Raw genomic sequence first — 11,184 nt, forward strand, 5'->3', positions numbered from 1 at the left:
ACTTCCCAGGTTGAATACTAAAATGAACACTTGGGGCTGTTTGGAATGTTGGCCTGGAAACCAAGGGTGAGGGACAGTCTGCAGGCCGCCTGGCTGCCTTTCACAGCATTCCAGAGCATTCCAGAGCCCATGGGGGTGCGAGGGGCCACAGCCCAGGCCTTCCAGCAGCCTGGAGAGAGGGCAGGGAGCCACCCTTCCTGCCTCCAGACCTCCTGCCAGGGAGAGCAGGCGGCAGTGCCTGTGTTCCACACAGGCTTCTTGACGGTTCCGGGCGTTTCTGTGGGCCTTCTGTAGCTCTCCCCTACCCCCACGATGCGCCTGACCCCTTACAGCTTTGCTGTTGGGAGGAAAGGAGGCGACCCTCCTCACCTTCGCAGTGACCTGCACGGACTGATTCGCTTTCCTTAGCAGCCACAGTGAACATGGGGTAGGGTGATTTAGAACTCGCAGGAAACCCGTGAGATCCCACTTCACCCCACCAGATTAGCCATACTTTGCAAGGGTGAGGACACCAAGCGTGGCGAGGCTGAGGCGCGACGGGACCTGTTCCACACCGTGCTGGAGGCCGGGCCGCAGCGAGGGGGAGACGCGTGCTCTGGGCCCTTTGCGCGTGTCCCTGGCTGCCCTGCGCACAGGAGCCCCAGACTAGCCCCAGGCCCACGGCCGCAGGGTGGGAGAGTAAACGCAGGTCCCTGCATGAAGGAGATGGACACATGACGCAGGCTAATCTGAGAAACAGGATGGTGAGAGACAAGTCATGCAGGGACGCGCGCTCAGTGATTCCGTTTACAGGAAGATGAGAAACGGACCAGCGGCAAACGCTGCGGCTGAGGAATGTGGACACGGGCGGCCGGTCTAAAGCGGGAAAGCCGCCACCGCAGAGGGCAGGTGCGGGCCAGAAGCGGGCGGAGTGTGCGGCGGTCGAGGCCGGGGGGTTTGCTTTGTAACTTCTGGAAACGTGGACTGTGGCTTGTTCAGTCTCGATGCGTGTGTGTCCCATGTGCGCACACAAAACGAAACGCAAAGTGGCTGTCCAAAAGGTTGCTGCGGGTCCCAGTGAGTGGCCCTGGCCCTCGCCGGTGGCGTGGCTCTGGCGGTCCTCGTTCCCGGGCCGGGCCCCTGCTCCCGCCTCGCCAGCGCGCTCTCTGCAGACGCAGGTGTCTAGACCCGCACACGGACCCGAGGCACCGGGGTGTCGCCCGCCGAGCCGGTTAAGGGGCACGGCGGGGGTTTTGAACCCCTTTTCTCGCCTCTTGGGGGACCCCTGGGGCTGCCCTGGAGGCCCAGGCACCTGGAAGCCAGGCCCCGCCCCAGGCTCGCAGTAGGGCAGAGGGCGCCTCCCTGCAGGCCGCTGTGCCGGTCCCCGCAGAGCCCTCGGCCGAGCAGGCCCCCAGCTCCGAGATGGCCTCTGGGCAAAGGCAGGCTCTGCCCGCACCCCGGGGAGGGAGACGCGCTGTGGACCAGCGGCCCGGGCCGTGGCTGGGGCCGGGTGCGCGCGTGGGGAGGTGCCCCGGGGTAGGGAGACCGGGCCCAGCCGAGGACAGGCGGGGCCCAGGCCGCGATGGGAAGGGCGGGCCGCACCGTCCACGGAGCCAGCGCCGCTGCCTCTGCCCCACCGAGCTGCGGGAAAACACAGCGCCCAGACGTATCCGATGAGACCCGGGGCGGCGGATTCCGCGGAGTGCTGCCCGTCTGGGCCGTGGAGCGGAAAAGGTGGCGGCTTCCCTCCGCCCGCCCTCCTGCCAGTGGAAATGCCCAAGGGGGAGGCATCCTCCGACGGGAGGGGCCGCAGATCATTATCTGCGCTTCCCTGCCTCCGTCCCAAAGCCACGTGAGGCCAAGGAACACAGCTGGCTGATCAGACGTCCAACCTCAACACATAACAACTTGCCTCTTGCTTTGAAATTTACATTGCAGAAGATTCTAGGGCCCCACCTTAGCAAACAAACCCATGGTTCTAAGCTGCATTTCATCAAAGAATATCACTTTTTACGAACTCATTAAAAGTTGAACAAGGCCGGACTTGCAGGCGGGTGAAGCCTGGAGAGCACCTTCCCACGTCTGTTGGTGGCTCTAATCTTACTCCCCCCGGGTCCTAGGCAGAAATCTAGAAAATCCTTCCTGCCCTTTTCCTAGGATGCCCCCTCCTCACGCTCCCCTTGTCCTCAGCCTCTCCCACTCCCTGCAGCTGCAGGCTGTCTGTTGGTTGTAGGGTGAGATGAGGAGGCAGGGAGGTCAAGAGGAATTGATTTCAAACCCTAGTGGATTGCAGGGACGGAAAAGGTGAATTTGTGTTTGACCATTTCACACACAAAAAAACCATATATATATACATATATATATATGACTTGTTTTTTAGACCGAGTCTCGCTCTGACACCCAAGCTGGAGTGCAGTGGTGCAATCTCAGCTCACTGCAACCTCTGCCTCCTGGGTTCAAGCGATTCTTGTGCCTCAGCCTCCTGAGTAGCTGGGACTAGAGGCATGCACCACCATGCCCAGCTAATTTTTTATATTTTTAGTAGAGACAGGGTTTCATCATGTTGGCCAGGCTGGTCTCAAACTCCTGACCTCAGGTGATCTCCACACCTCGGCCTCGGAAAGTGCTGGGATTACAGGCATGAGCCACCACGTCAAGCCATTTATAACATACAATAATATTATAGTTTTGTCCTGCAAAATTCAATCAAAATACTATCATAGGTTGAGCATCCCTAATCTGAAAATCCAAAATCCAAAATGCTCCAAAATCCAAAACTTTTTGAGCACTGACATGAGATAGCGATACCTTTGCTTTTCTGATGGTTTTGTGTACACAAACTATTTCATGCACGAAATTATTGAAAATATTGTGTAAAATTACCTTCAGGCTAGGTGTGTATGAAACATAAATAGATTTTTTGTTTATTCCCAGGTCCCTTCCCCAAAATATCTCATTATGCATATGCTAATATTCCCAAATCTGGAAAATATCAGCCATCCAAAACACTTCTGGTCATAAGCATATTAGATAAATGGTACTCAGCCTGTATAGTGCTTTGGAGAAGATTTTGGGATCCTGCTTTAAAGAAGTTAGGATGGAAGTGGTGGTCATGTAATCGTCTTTTTACAGAACTCATCTATGCCGCCCATTTTCTCCATGTAGGAAGGAATCGTGTCTCCTAGCGACCTGGACCTTGTCATGTCAGAAGGATTGGGCATGCGGTATGCGTTCATTGGACCCCTGGAAACCATGCATCTCAATGCAGAAGGTATGTATCTGGGGCCAGGTTAGGAATTCCATTCTATTTAGTGTTGTCATGGGTTTTGTAAACCATCACATTTTGCCTTTTCTTACAACTGAATAGAGACAGTAGGATATATAGGAGATGATGGCCAGCCCTGGTGTTTCACAGACGAGGCAGGGATGCGAAACGCTGTGCACTGAGATGTCAGTCCGTGCGGAGTGCATGCACCGCAGGGCTCCGTGTGGTGCGTTCTGTTCTTCTGCTCGAAAGAAGAGAGGTGGGTGATGTCACGGAAACTCCGCTGCGTGTCACCCAGCCTGGCAGAAGTGAAAGTGGTAGTTTCCTGAGGAAGATGATGACATTATTTCCAGAGGCAAGAAGAAAAGACAGGAGGTGACTTAACCCTTAACCCGCAGGGACCTCTGCTGGATGTATCTTCTGCCCAAATATGAGCGAGGTTTTCTTCTAGAAGGCTAGGGGGCCCACAGTGAGGGCTTCCACAGCCTGGGAGCTGGGGAGGGGCCTGTGGGTGGGGCAGACCAGACACTGGCCAGATGCCGCCTCCAGAAGGCTTGGGGGAAATTAGGTCTGAGCCCATTATCTGTGATCTGGTAACTCTAAAGGAAAGACGACTTGAGAAGGACAAGAAGCTTCTGAGAGTGAAACTCTGTCAACCAGATTTTAATTGATCCAAAAAGAAGATGTCATTTGATAACCAATAAAACTTATAGCAGATTAGAACGAAGTAAATTTTAAAAACTATGTATAAAATCTGGAGAGAGATGTAACCTAGATATTATTGCCAGCTATCTCTTGGTACTGAGATTGTAAGTAACTGTTAGTATCTTTTTGCTTGTCTGTGTTATACATTTCTACAGCTACTATAGATTAATAGTAATATTACTAACTTGGAAAACGTATAGAAAGAGAAAAGAACTATTGTTTGCAGCTCCATGGTCTGCATTTAACAAAGGATACTGAGAAGCTGGGGCTCATCTAGAAAAAAGTGACCAGCTCTCTTGTATGTCTCTCGGTCTGTATCTTTTGTGGGGTGGAAGTGGAGTGAAAGACTGGAAATGGCAAGCAGACAGACAGGTTTGGGCTCAGTACATGGCAGGAAGAACTTTCTAGTAACAGGAGCTGATGTCCAGGAAAGGTCCATGCTTTAAGCGGGTAACTGAGCAGGGGGCTTGGTTGCCTGCCTGTGGGAGGTTTAGAAGTTGAGAGGAAGCTCCCTCCATGAGAGGGGAGGTTAAGAGGTTGTGACCTCCCTCCGTCTGTTTGACTTCAGTTCTATAATTTCAGTATTACATTTTGGTAATAGTTCAGTCAGTTTTCACAGTAGTTAATGAAATGTGCTGTCTGATGAATAATTCAAGGCAGCTTTACTAGACCTGTTCCTGCACATAGCAGGTGCACAGATGATTTCTGAAGTGGATGGGCCGCGTGTCCTCTGCTTCAGTCCTGATCAGAATCAAGCTAAGAGGAGCTAAGAGGAGTGGAGGGAAAAGGGGAATCTGCTCCAGCACTTGTGTGTTAGTTTTATGGGAAGAGAACCACTGAAGAGAGGAAGATAATGTAGAGAAAGACGGCCTCATGCAATGAAACAAGAGTCTTGTTGTATTATTAACACAAAGTCTTAGATCATTTCAAACGGTGTTTTCAACCAGAACCTCAAAACTTGTGAGCGTATGTAAGCATTGGAAATGTATTTAGATTTGTATATATATTTAAGCATTTGAAATGTATAGAAATTTATACATTTGAAATGTATATAGACGCTGCCTGATAACCACGGTGTTTTTCTTTCTTCTTTTTTCTTCTTGAGAAAAATAAGATAATTGAGGTGTCATAATAAATAGATAGGGACAGAACTGAGAACAGCTTTGACTTTCAAACAAATAGAAACAGAAGCCAATGAAACCAGAAACTCAAGAATCAAATAGAGTGGCAGACAGGAAGGAGGCCCATAACAATTTTTCAAACAAAGCAGATATGATAAGAAAACCTAATTGGCTTCATATGATAATGGTGGACGGATGTAGCTTTCAACTTCAGAGCATTCCAAAGACCAGAGTTGGAGAGTTATAAGATCTGGCCGGGAACCCATGGAGATGTTCATCATTCTTCCCTGTGTCACCCAGAATATATCAAGATTGGAGTTGGGAGAATTTTTCTTCTCTTCTGATACTGTTTTCATAAAGCCAGAATCTCAGGTTAAGGATAGTTATTAGCCTGAAAAGCTACCATTTATCTAGAACTAGTGCAAATATTTTAGGATTTATTTTTAATCTAATGAAATAGTGTCTGAGAAACAGGAGGCCAGCGCGCCATTGCCTTTTGGCTCCTTTTACAAACAACACCCTTGAAGGACGTGCCCTCAGAATGGTGGTTCTGGCCTGTGGAGCCAGTGGGCCAACTCCTTACCCTGGCTTTCCAGCCTACTGGCTGTATAACCTTGGGCAAGTGACTTAAGTTCACTGCGTCTCAGTTTCCCCATCTGTGAAATGGGGACAACAGTAACTGCTTCCTCAGGGTGGTGTGAGAATCGAACCAGATGGAAGCTCTTAGCTGGATTGCTGGCACCTATTAAGTCCTTAATAAATGTTGTATTCAAACAGAGTTTTGTCTTGTTTGTTTCATGTACTACTTTTCTAGTTTTTTTTGTTGTTGTTGTTTTATTTTTAGTTTTTAAAATTCTTCCAAAAAGATTCACAAGTGCAGAGAGAGGAATAAATACAGATTAGGATTTTTGCTGTGGCGTGGAGAAGCCTCTAGAGCCAGGTACCTAGAGTTTCCCAGCCGGGTTTATTTCTTTGCTAAGCTTTAGACTCACAGGTCAGTAGAGAGACGAACTGCTCTGTCTTGTCCCTGGGGCTGTTTGGGTTCCTCCTGCGTTTTGTTCCACTTGAAATGAGGACATCTCAGAATCTGGCAGCATGGAAATCACCTCCAGGGGAAGTGGATGTTTATTTACCATTTTGCCTCACAGATTTCCTCTCCTGTGTAGACACTTGCCTTTGTTAAAACTGAGATGCCTGGTGGCTAGTGGGTTTGGTTGATTGACGGGAAGTGATTATTTGCCAGCCAGTGGAAGAAGGTGAGCCGATGGGCGGGGACTTGGTGAGGTAAGGTGAGGGGCCCAGGTCGGTTCTGCCTCCCCTACCCTGGGCAAGTCCTCACTCAGGTGGGAATTTGATCCTGAGAGGAGGAATGAGATAATGTCGCTCTGTGCTTTGAGGCATTTTTGATCTTCCTTAATGAGTTCTGTGAAACCCTGTCTCCAAAAAGCAGGTGATTCACGTAGGTACGGGTTCCCAGCTGTGTGAAGGAAAGCCGGACTTCCCCGGTATGGGTGGCAATCAGGGCTCTCCAAGGAGCTGATGTCTGGAATCCCTCCTAGTGGCTGTGGCCTCGGGCTGGGGTCAAGGCCTCCTCTGGTGCCTGCTCCATACATGGGAACAGAAAGGATTCCTGCCTGTGCACCTGGGCACTCACTCAAACCCGCTGTTCCTCAGAGGCCCACAGCCCAAGGCTCCCAAGTTAGAAAGCAGCAAGTTAAGCTACATCCAATCTCACGAGAATCAATTCTTTTTTCTACCTTTTTTCTTTTTCTGCATAAGCATCTCTTAAGAAATTAGGTTCAGAATCTTCTAAAAAGCCAAGCTGTACAAGGATTTTAGAAGAATTAGAACTCAGAAGGACAGAGGGCATGGAAGCATAGAAGAAAAAATACAGGGGAGGCTGGATTCGATAGAAATCATGGGGAAGGGCAGACCAGGGGGATCAAAAGTGACGTGGGCTGTGTTGTGCTTTTCCTATTTCCAAAGAAATTGGCATTTTAGAGTAATTTACACCCAATTCCCCTCTTATGGTGTAGAGAAACCAAAATAATTGTTGAAAATAAATTATACCTCCCTAAAATGGAAGGGGGGGAGTTGCAAAGAACAATCACAGTCATAAGTTTACTGGAACATGGTTGTAAATAATCAGGCAGGTGCAGGTCGTGAGTCTAAGTCACGGTGAACTCCTGCCCTTGGAGGCTGCACTCGTCTCATGGTGAGCACGTGCTGTGGGAACCTGAACTTTGTCACAGACAGTGAGGGCTCTTCGTCCCAACAGCATGTTACAAAAAGTTTTTATATCACTAAGACTGACATTTCAAAGGGTTTCCTGAATAAAAATGGGGAAAAGTATGAATTGCACTATCATGAGTTCCAGCTTTATTCCAGAATAAAGCATTAGAATAAAATGCTTTATTCTGTTTTGTAGAAATAGATGTCCCTTTAAAACTTTACAAAAGCAGAAGGAAAGAAAGTTCTAGAAAGCTCTTGGGAGATTCAAATGGTTTCACAGGACAGGGGGAGATAAACACTTGCTCAGAGAATGTTCCAGAGGGCAAGTGCTGCGTGAACTGAACCCCTGGCCTGTTGCTGCTCTGGTAGGAGAGGGAGATGGAACCGGCTGCTGAGGGGTCTTGTGAGGGCACCTGCCTGCCTGCAAGGTGGGGATATGCAGCCACAGCCACTCTTCCCATTTTCTTCTAATTTAATATATTTTCAATTTGATTCTTGTGTCTCTGCCCCTCACCCCAAAAGGAAAGAATAAACTGTATTTGTGTCTAGATTTATCTCCTTTCGTTTTAATACATAAACAACTAGCAAAAGTGAAGTAAATAATTTCCCAAATGAAATAAATGTGTAGGTTGTTTTCTGTTCTCCAGAAACGCTAGGCCACCTCCAGTACCTCTGCAGTGCTGGAAAGCTCAAGAGCCTTCCAGAATTCTGCGCTGCCAAATCAGCACAGGTCAAATGAGATGAAACCCCTTCTTTTACAAACAGAGCACCCTCCGTTACTTTCAGGTGCGCATGTCAGAAAAGTTGGTGTGTTTGAGTCGTTCACCATTCAGAACCATTTTGGGGGAAATTTTAGCACACTGAGAGAGAAGAACTATTTGAAGCAAATAAATTGCAACCCAGTGATTTTAGGCTTTCACATCAGCATAGGTCAATCAAAACTAAACCCCAAAGCTGATGTTTGTTTGTTTATTTTTTGCTTTTTGAGCGTATCTAGTACTGACGGTTCGTATTTTAAGTTGATCATCCACAGTTTTTGTGGGGAGTGGGAAGCTGAGCTGGGGCAGGCGCTGCACGTTCTGCGGCTTCCTTGGTCCCCGTGTTATCGTTGTAGGCGGACTGACCAGTTGCTGAGCCTTTAAGGGTGTGAAAGATGTGGGAAACGGTCAGGGTGGCGGCAGTAGCCCAGGCTGTGTCCTCCATGGCGCCCAGAACCAGAAACGCCGCCTCCTCCCTTTCCAGGATCCCGGCCCGGGCTTCTGACTTGACTTGCTAAGCACAGGCCGGCACCGGCGCATTCCCCTCCCGGCAGCAGGGAGGGGAGGAATGTGAGGGAGAGTGAGTCTGCTTGGCCCGGCGGGTCGGGGCAGGCTGGTGCCGGGTGGGGGCCGTGACTGGCCTGCGCTTTCCCCTGGGCGCACCCCATTCTTGCGCAGTCAGCCTAACCCGTGCGGCTCCCTCCCTCTCCCTCCAGGATAAGTCTCTTCACCAAAGTCCCAGGGCCCTCTCCTTAGAATCTGAGAAATCATGGCTCCCCAAGGCTGGGGAGCAGCAGGAGCGTGGGGAGCGTGCATGGGGGCTTGTGCAGCCGAGCGCCCGGCTCCATCCACCCAAACCAGCAGGGCACAAGCCAACATGAGCTCTCCAGCCAGTGCTTCAAGTACCTGCAGCCTTGACGGTACCCAGTACCGTGGGGTCTCACTCTGTCACACCAGGTTGGAGTGCGGAGATGCTATCTCGGCTCACCGCAGCTCAGTGCTAACAGATCTGTGGCCTAACAGTGAGATAAGTGATGGGTTTACCTGAGATCTGACATCTTTAATTCTTGGAAAATGCGTTTAAGCGTTGTACACAAATAACCCCGTACATGGCTGGAGGAAACACTTTTGGTGACATTAGGACTTACTGGGGTAGCCAACAAATCCGTGTGTGAACGCGGGCCAACCGGAGTGTCCCGTGAGATCGTGAGATGCACCAGCAGAGGTGGCATGCGAGGTCTGAGGGACCTGGCACTTTTTTTTTTTTTTTTTGAGATGGAGTCTCGCTCTGTTGCCCAGGCTGGAGTACAGTGGCGTGATCTCAGCCCACTGCAACCTCTGCTTCCCAGGTTCAAGCAATTCTCCTGCCTCAGCCTCCCAAGTAGCTGAGATTACAGGCACCAGCCATGCCACCTGGCTGATTTTTTGGTGTGTTTAGTAGAGACAGGGTTTTACCATGTTGGCTAGGCTGGTCTTGAACTCCCAGCCTCAGGTGATCTACCCTCCTTGGCCTCCCAAAGTGCTAGGATTACAGGCATGAGCTACCATGCCCAGCTAGGCCCAGCACTTTTTGACATTCGAACACCCAGGAGCCAGTGTGGGCAGTGGGTAATGGGGAGGGTTGTTTCTCCGGTGCCAGCAGGCCCATACACATTCCCCAGCTCTGTCTTGTCTTCACAGGGAGGGAGGAATATAGCTTATCTGACCCCAGGGTAAAACTCTCTGAATGCATTTCTGAGTTTAAGAATGTTTTTTCTGAGATTGTGGATTCTTGTCTTCATGCAATTCCAGGTATGTTAAGCTACTGCGACAGATACAGCGAAGGCATGAAACATGTCCTAAAGACTTTTGGACCCATTCCAGAGTTTTCCAGGGCCACCGCTGAGAAGGTTAACCAGGTGCGTAGACTCACTGTGGAGAAGCATGTCGGCCACCTGCAGCACTTGCCGCCCCTCACCTCTACGGTGGGTGGGCGTGCATCTGCAGCTGGAATCTTGGACCTTGATCTGAGTGTTTCCTCATTCATAACTTTGTTCATGCTTCCATCATGTCACCAGGACACCTTAAGGACAGGGTGACCAGTAAACTGGTAGCTCACTGTGACTTCTCTCTGAGGGACTGAGGTCTTTCAAGATTTGGAAAGCTGCCGTTCACTGAGGGTTTACTGCTTTTGCTTTCAAAGCAGTTTCTGCACAGTTTGCATAAACAAGAGCGATAATTACACTCCTGGTAAATTATTTCCTCTTTATTGTCCTTTTTTTCCTTCTCCTTCTCGCAGGACATGTGCGTGAAGGTCCCTGATGACCCAGAGCACTTGGCTGCCAGGAGGCAGTGGAGGGACGAGTGCCTCATGAGACTTGCCAAGTTGAAGAGTCAGGTGCAGCCCCAGTGAATTTCTTGTAATGCAGCTGCCACTCCTCTCATTGGAGGCCCTGTTTGGGAACCCTGGAGCTCTTCATCAGCCCTCTGTGACACAGGGAGCAGCCCACGGAGATCCTAAGCTGGCTGTCTTGTGTGCAGCCCGAGTGCGGTGGTGCAGGCCGGTGGTCTGCCCGTCGCTTTGGGTCGTAGCCCTGGGCCTGGCGGCACAGCAGCACTTGCGTTCTCGGGGCTGTCGATTTCCTGCCACCTGGGCAGATAACCTGGAGATTTTCACTTTTTCTTTTCAGCTTGATTACGTATGACTATATTTTACAGCCAGTGATTGTAGTTTCATGTTAATATGTGGCAAAATATTTTTGTAATTATTTTCTAATCCCTTTCTGAGTACTCTGCGGCCCTGCCTTTATGAGGCACCTCCCTTCGTTTTGCTAACGCTTATTCTGAATAAACGTTTTTGATTCCTTACAGATGTCTTTTTTCCTCTCGCTTTTTTTCTGAGAAACACAGCATTTGATCCTGTGACCGGCGTATTTTAGGGTGACCACGACGAATAAGTCATAAGCAGATACTTTTTTCCAGGCCCTCTGTCCGTCACTCAGCAGACAGCATTTGATCCTGATGACGGGCGTATTTAAGGGTGACCACGACGAATAAGTCATAAGCAGATACTTTTTCCCAGGCCCTTCGTCCATCTCTCAGCAGACATCCAGCAATGTGTGCTTTTCCCGGAGTAGCTTCCAGT

At 49.7% G+C, this 11,184-nt stretch overlaps 1 protein-coding gene across 4 annotated transcripts in view; it reads left to right on the plus strand.

The window, feature by feature from the left end:
• CRYL1 (crystallin lambda 1) overlaps positions 1 to 10,907 on the plus strand; it is a 140,834-nt gene extending 129,927 nt beyond the window's left edge. For all 4 annotated transcript variants that reach the window (XM_050766748.1, XM_050766747.1, XM_050766750.1 and 1 more), the window contains 3 exons: positions 3,145 to 3,250; positions 9,852 to 9,958; positions 10,339 to 10,907. In XM_050766748.1, coding sequence (XP_050622705.1) covers positions 3,145 to 3,250; positions 9,852 to 9,958; positions 10,339 to 10,452 — 327 coding nt within the window. In that variant the 3' untranslated portion in view covers positions 10,453 to 10,907. The remainder of the gene's footprint in view (positions 1 to 3,144; positions 3,251 to 9,851; positions 9,959 to 10,338) is intronic.
• Positions 10,908 to 11,184: the final 277 nt, after the last annotated feature.

Source organism: Macaca thibetana, chromosome 17 (genome assembly GCF_024542745.1).
Source record: "Macaca thibetana thibetana isolate TM-01 chromosome 17, ASM2454274v1, whole genome shotgun sequence".
Taxonomy (NCBI): Eukaryota; Metazoa; Chordata; class Mammalia; order Primates; family Cercopithecidae; genus Macaca; species Macaca thibetana.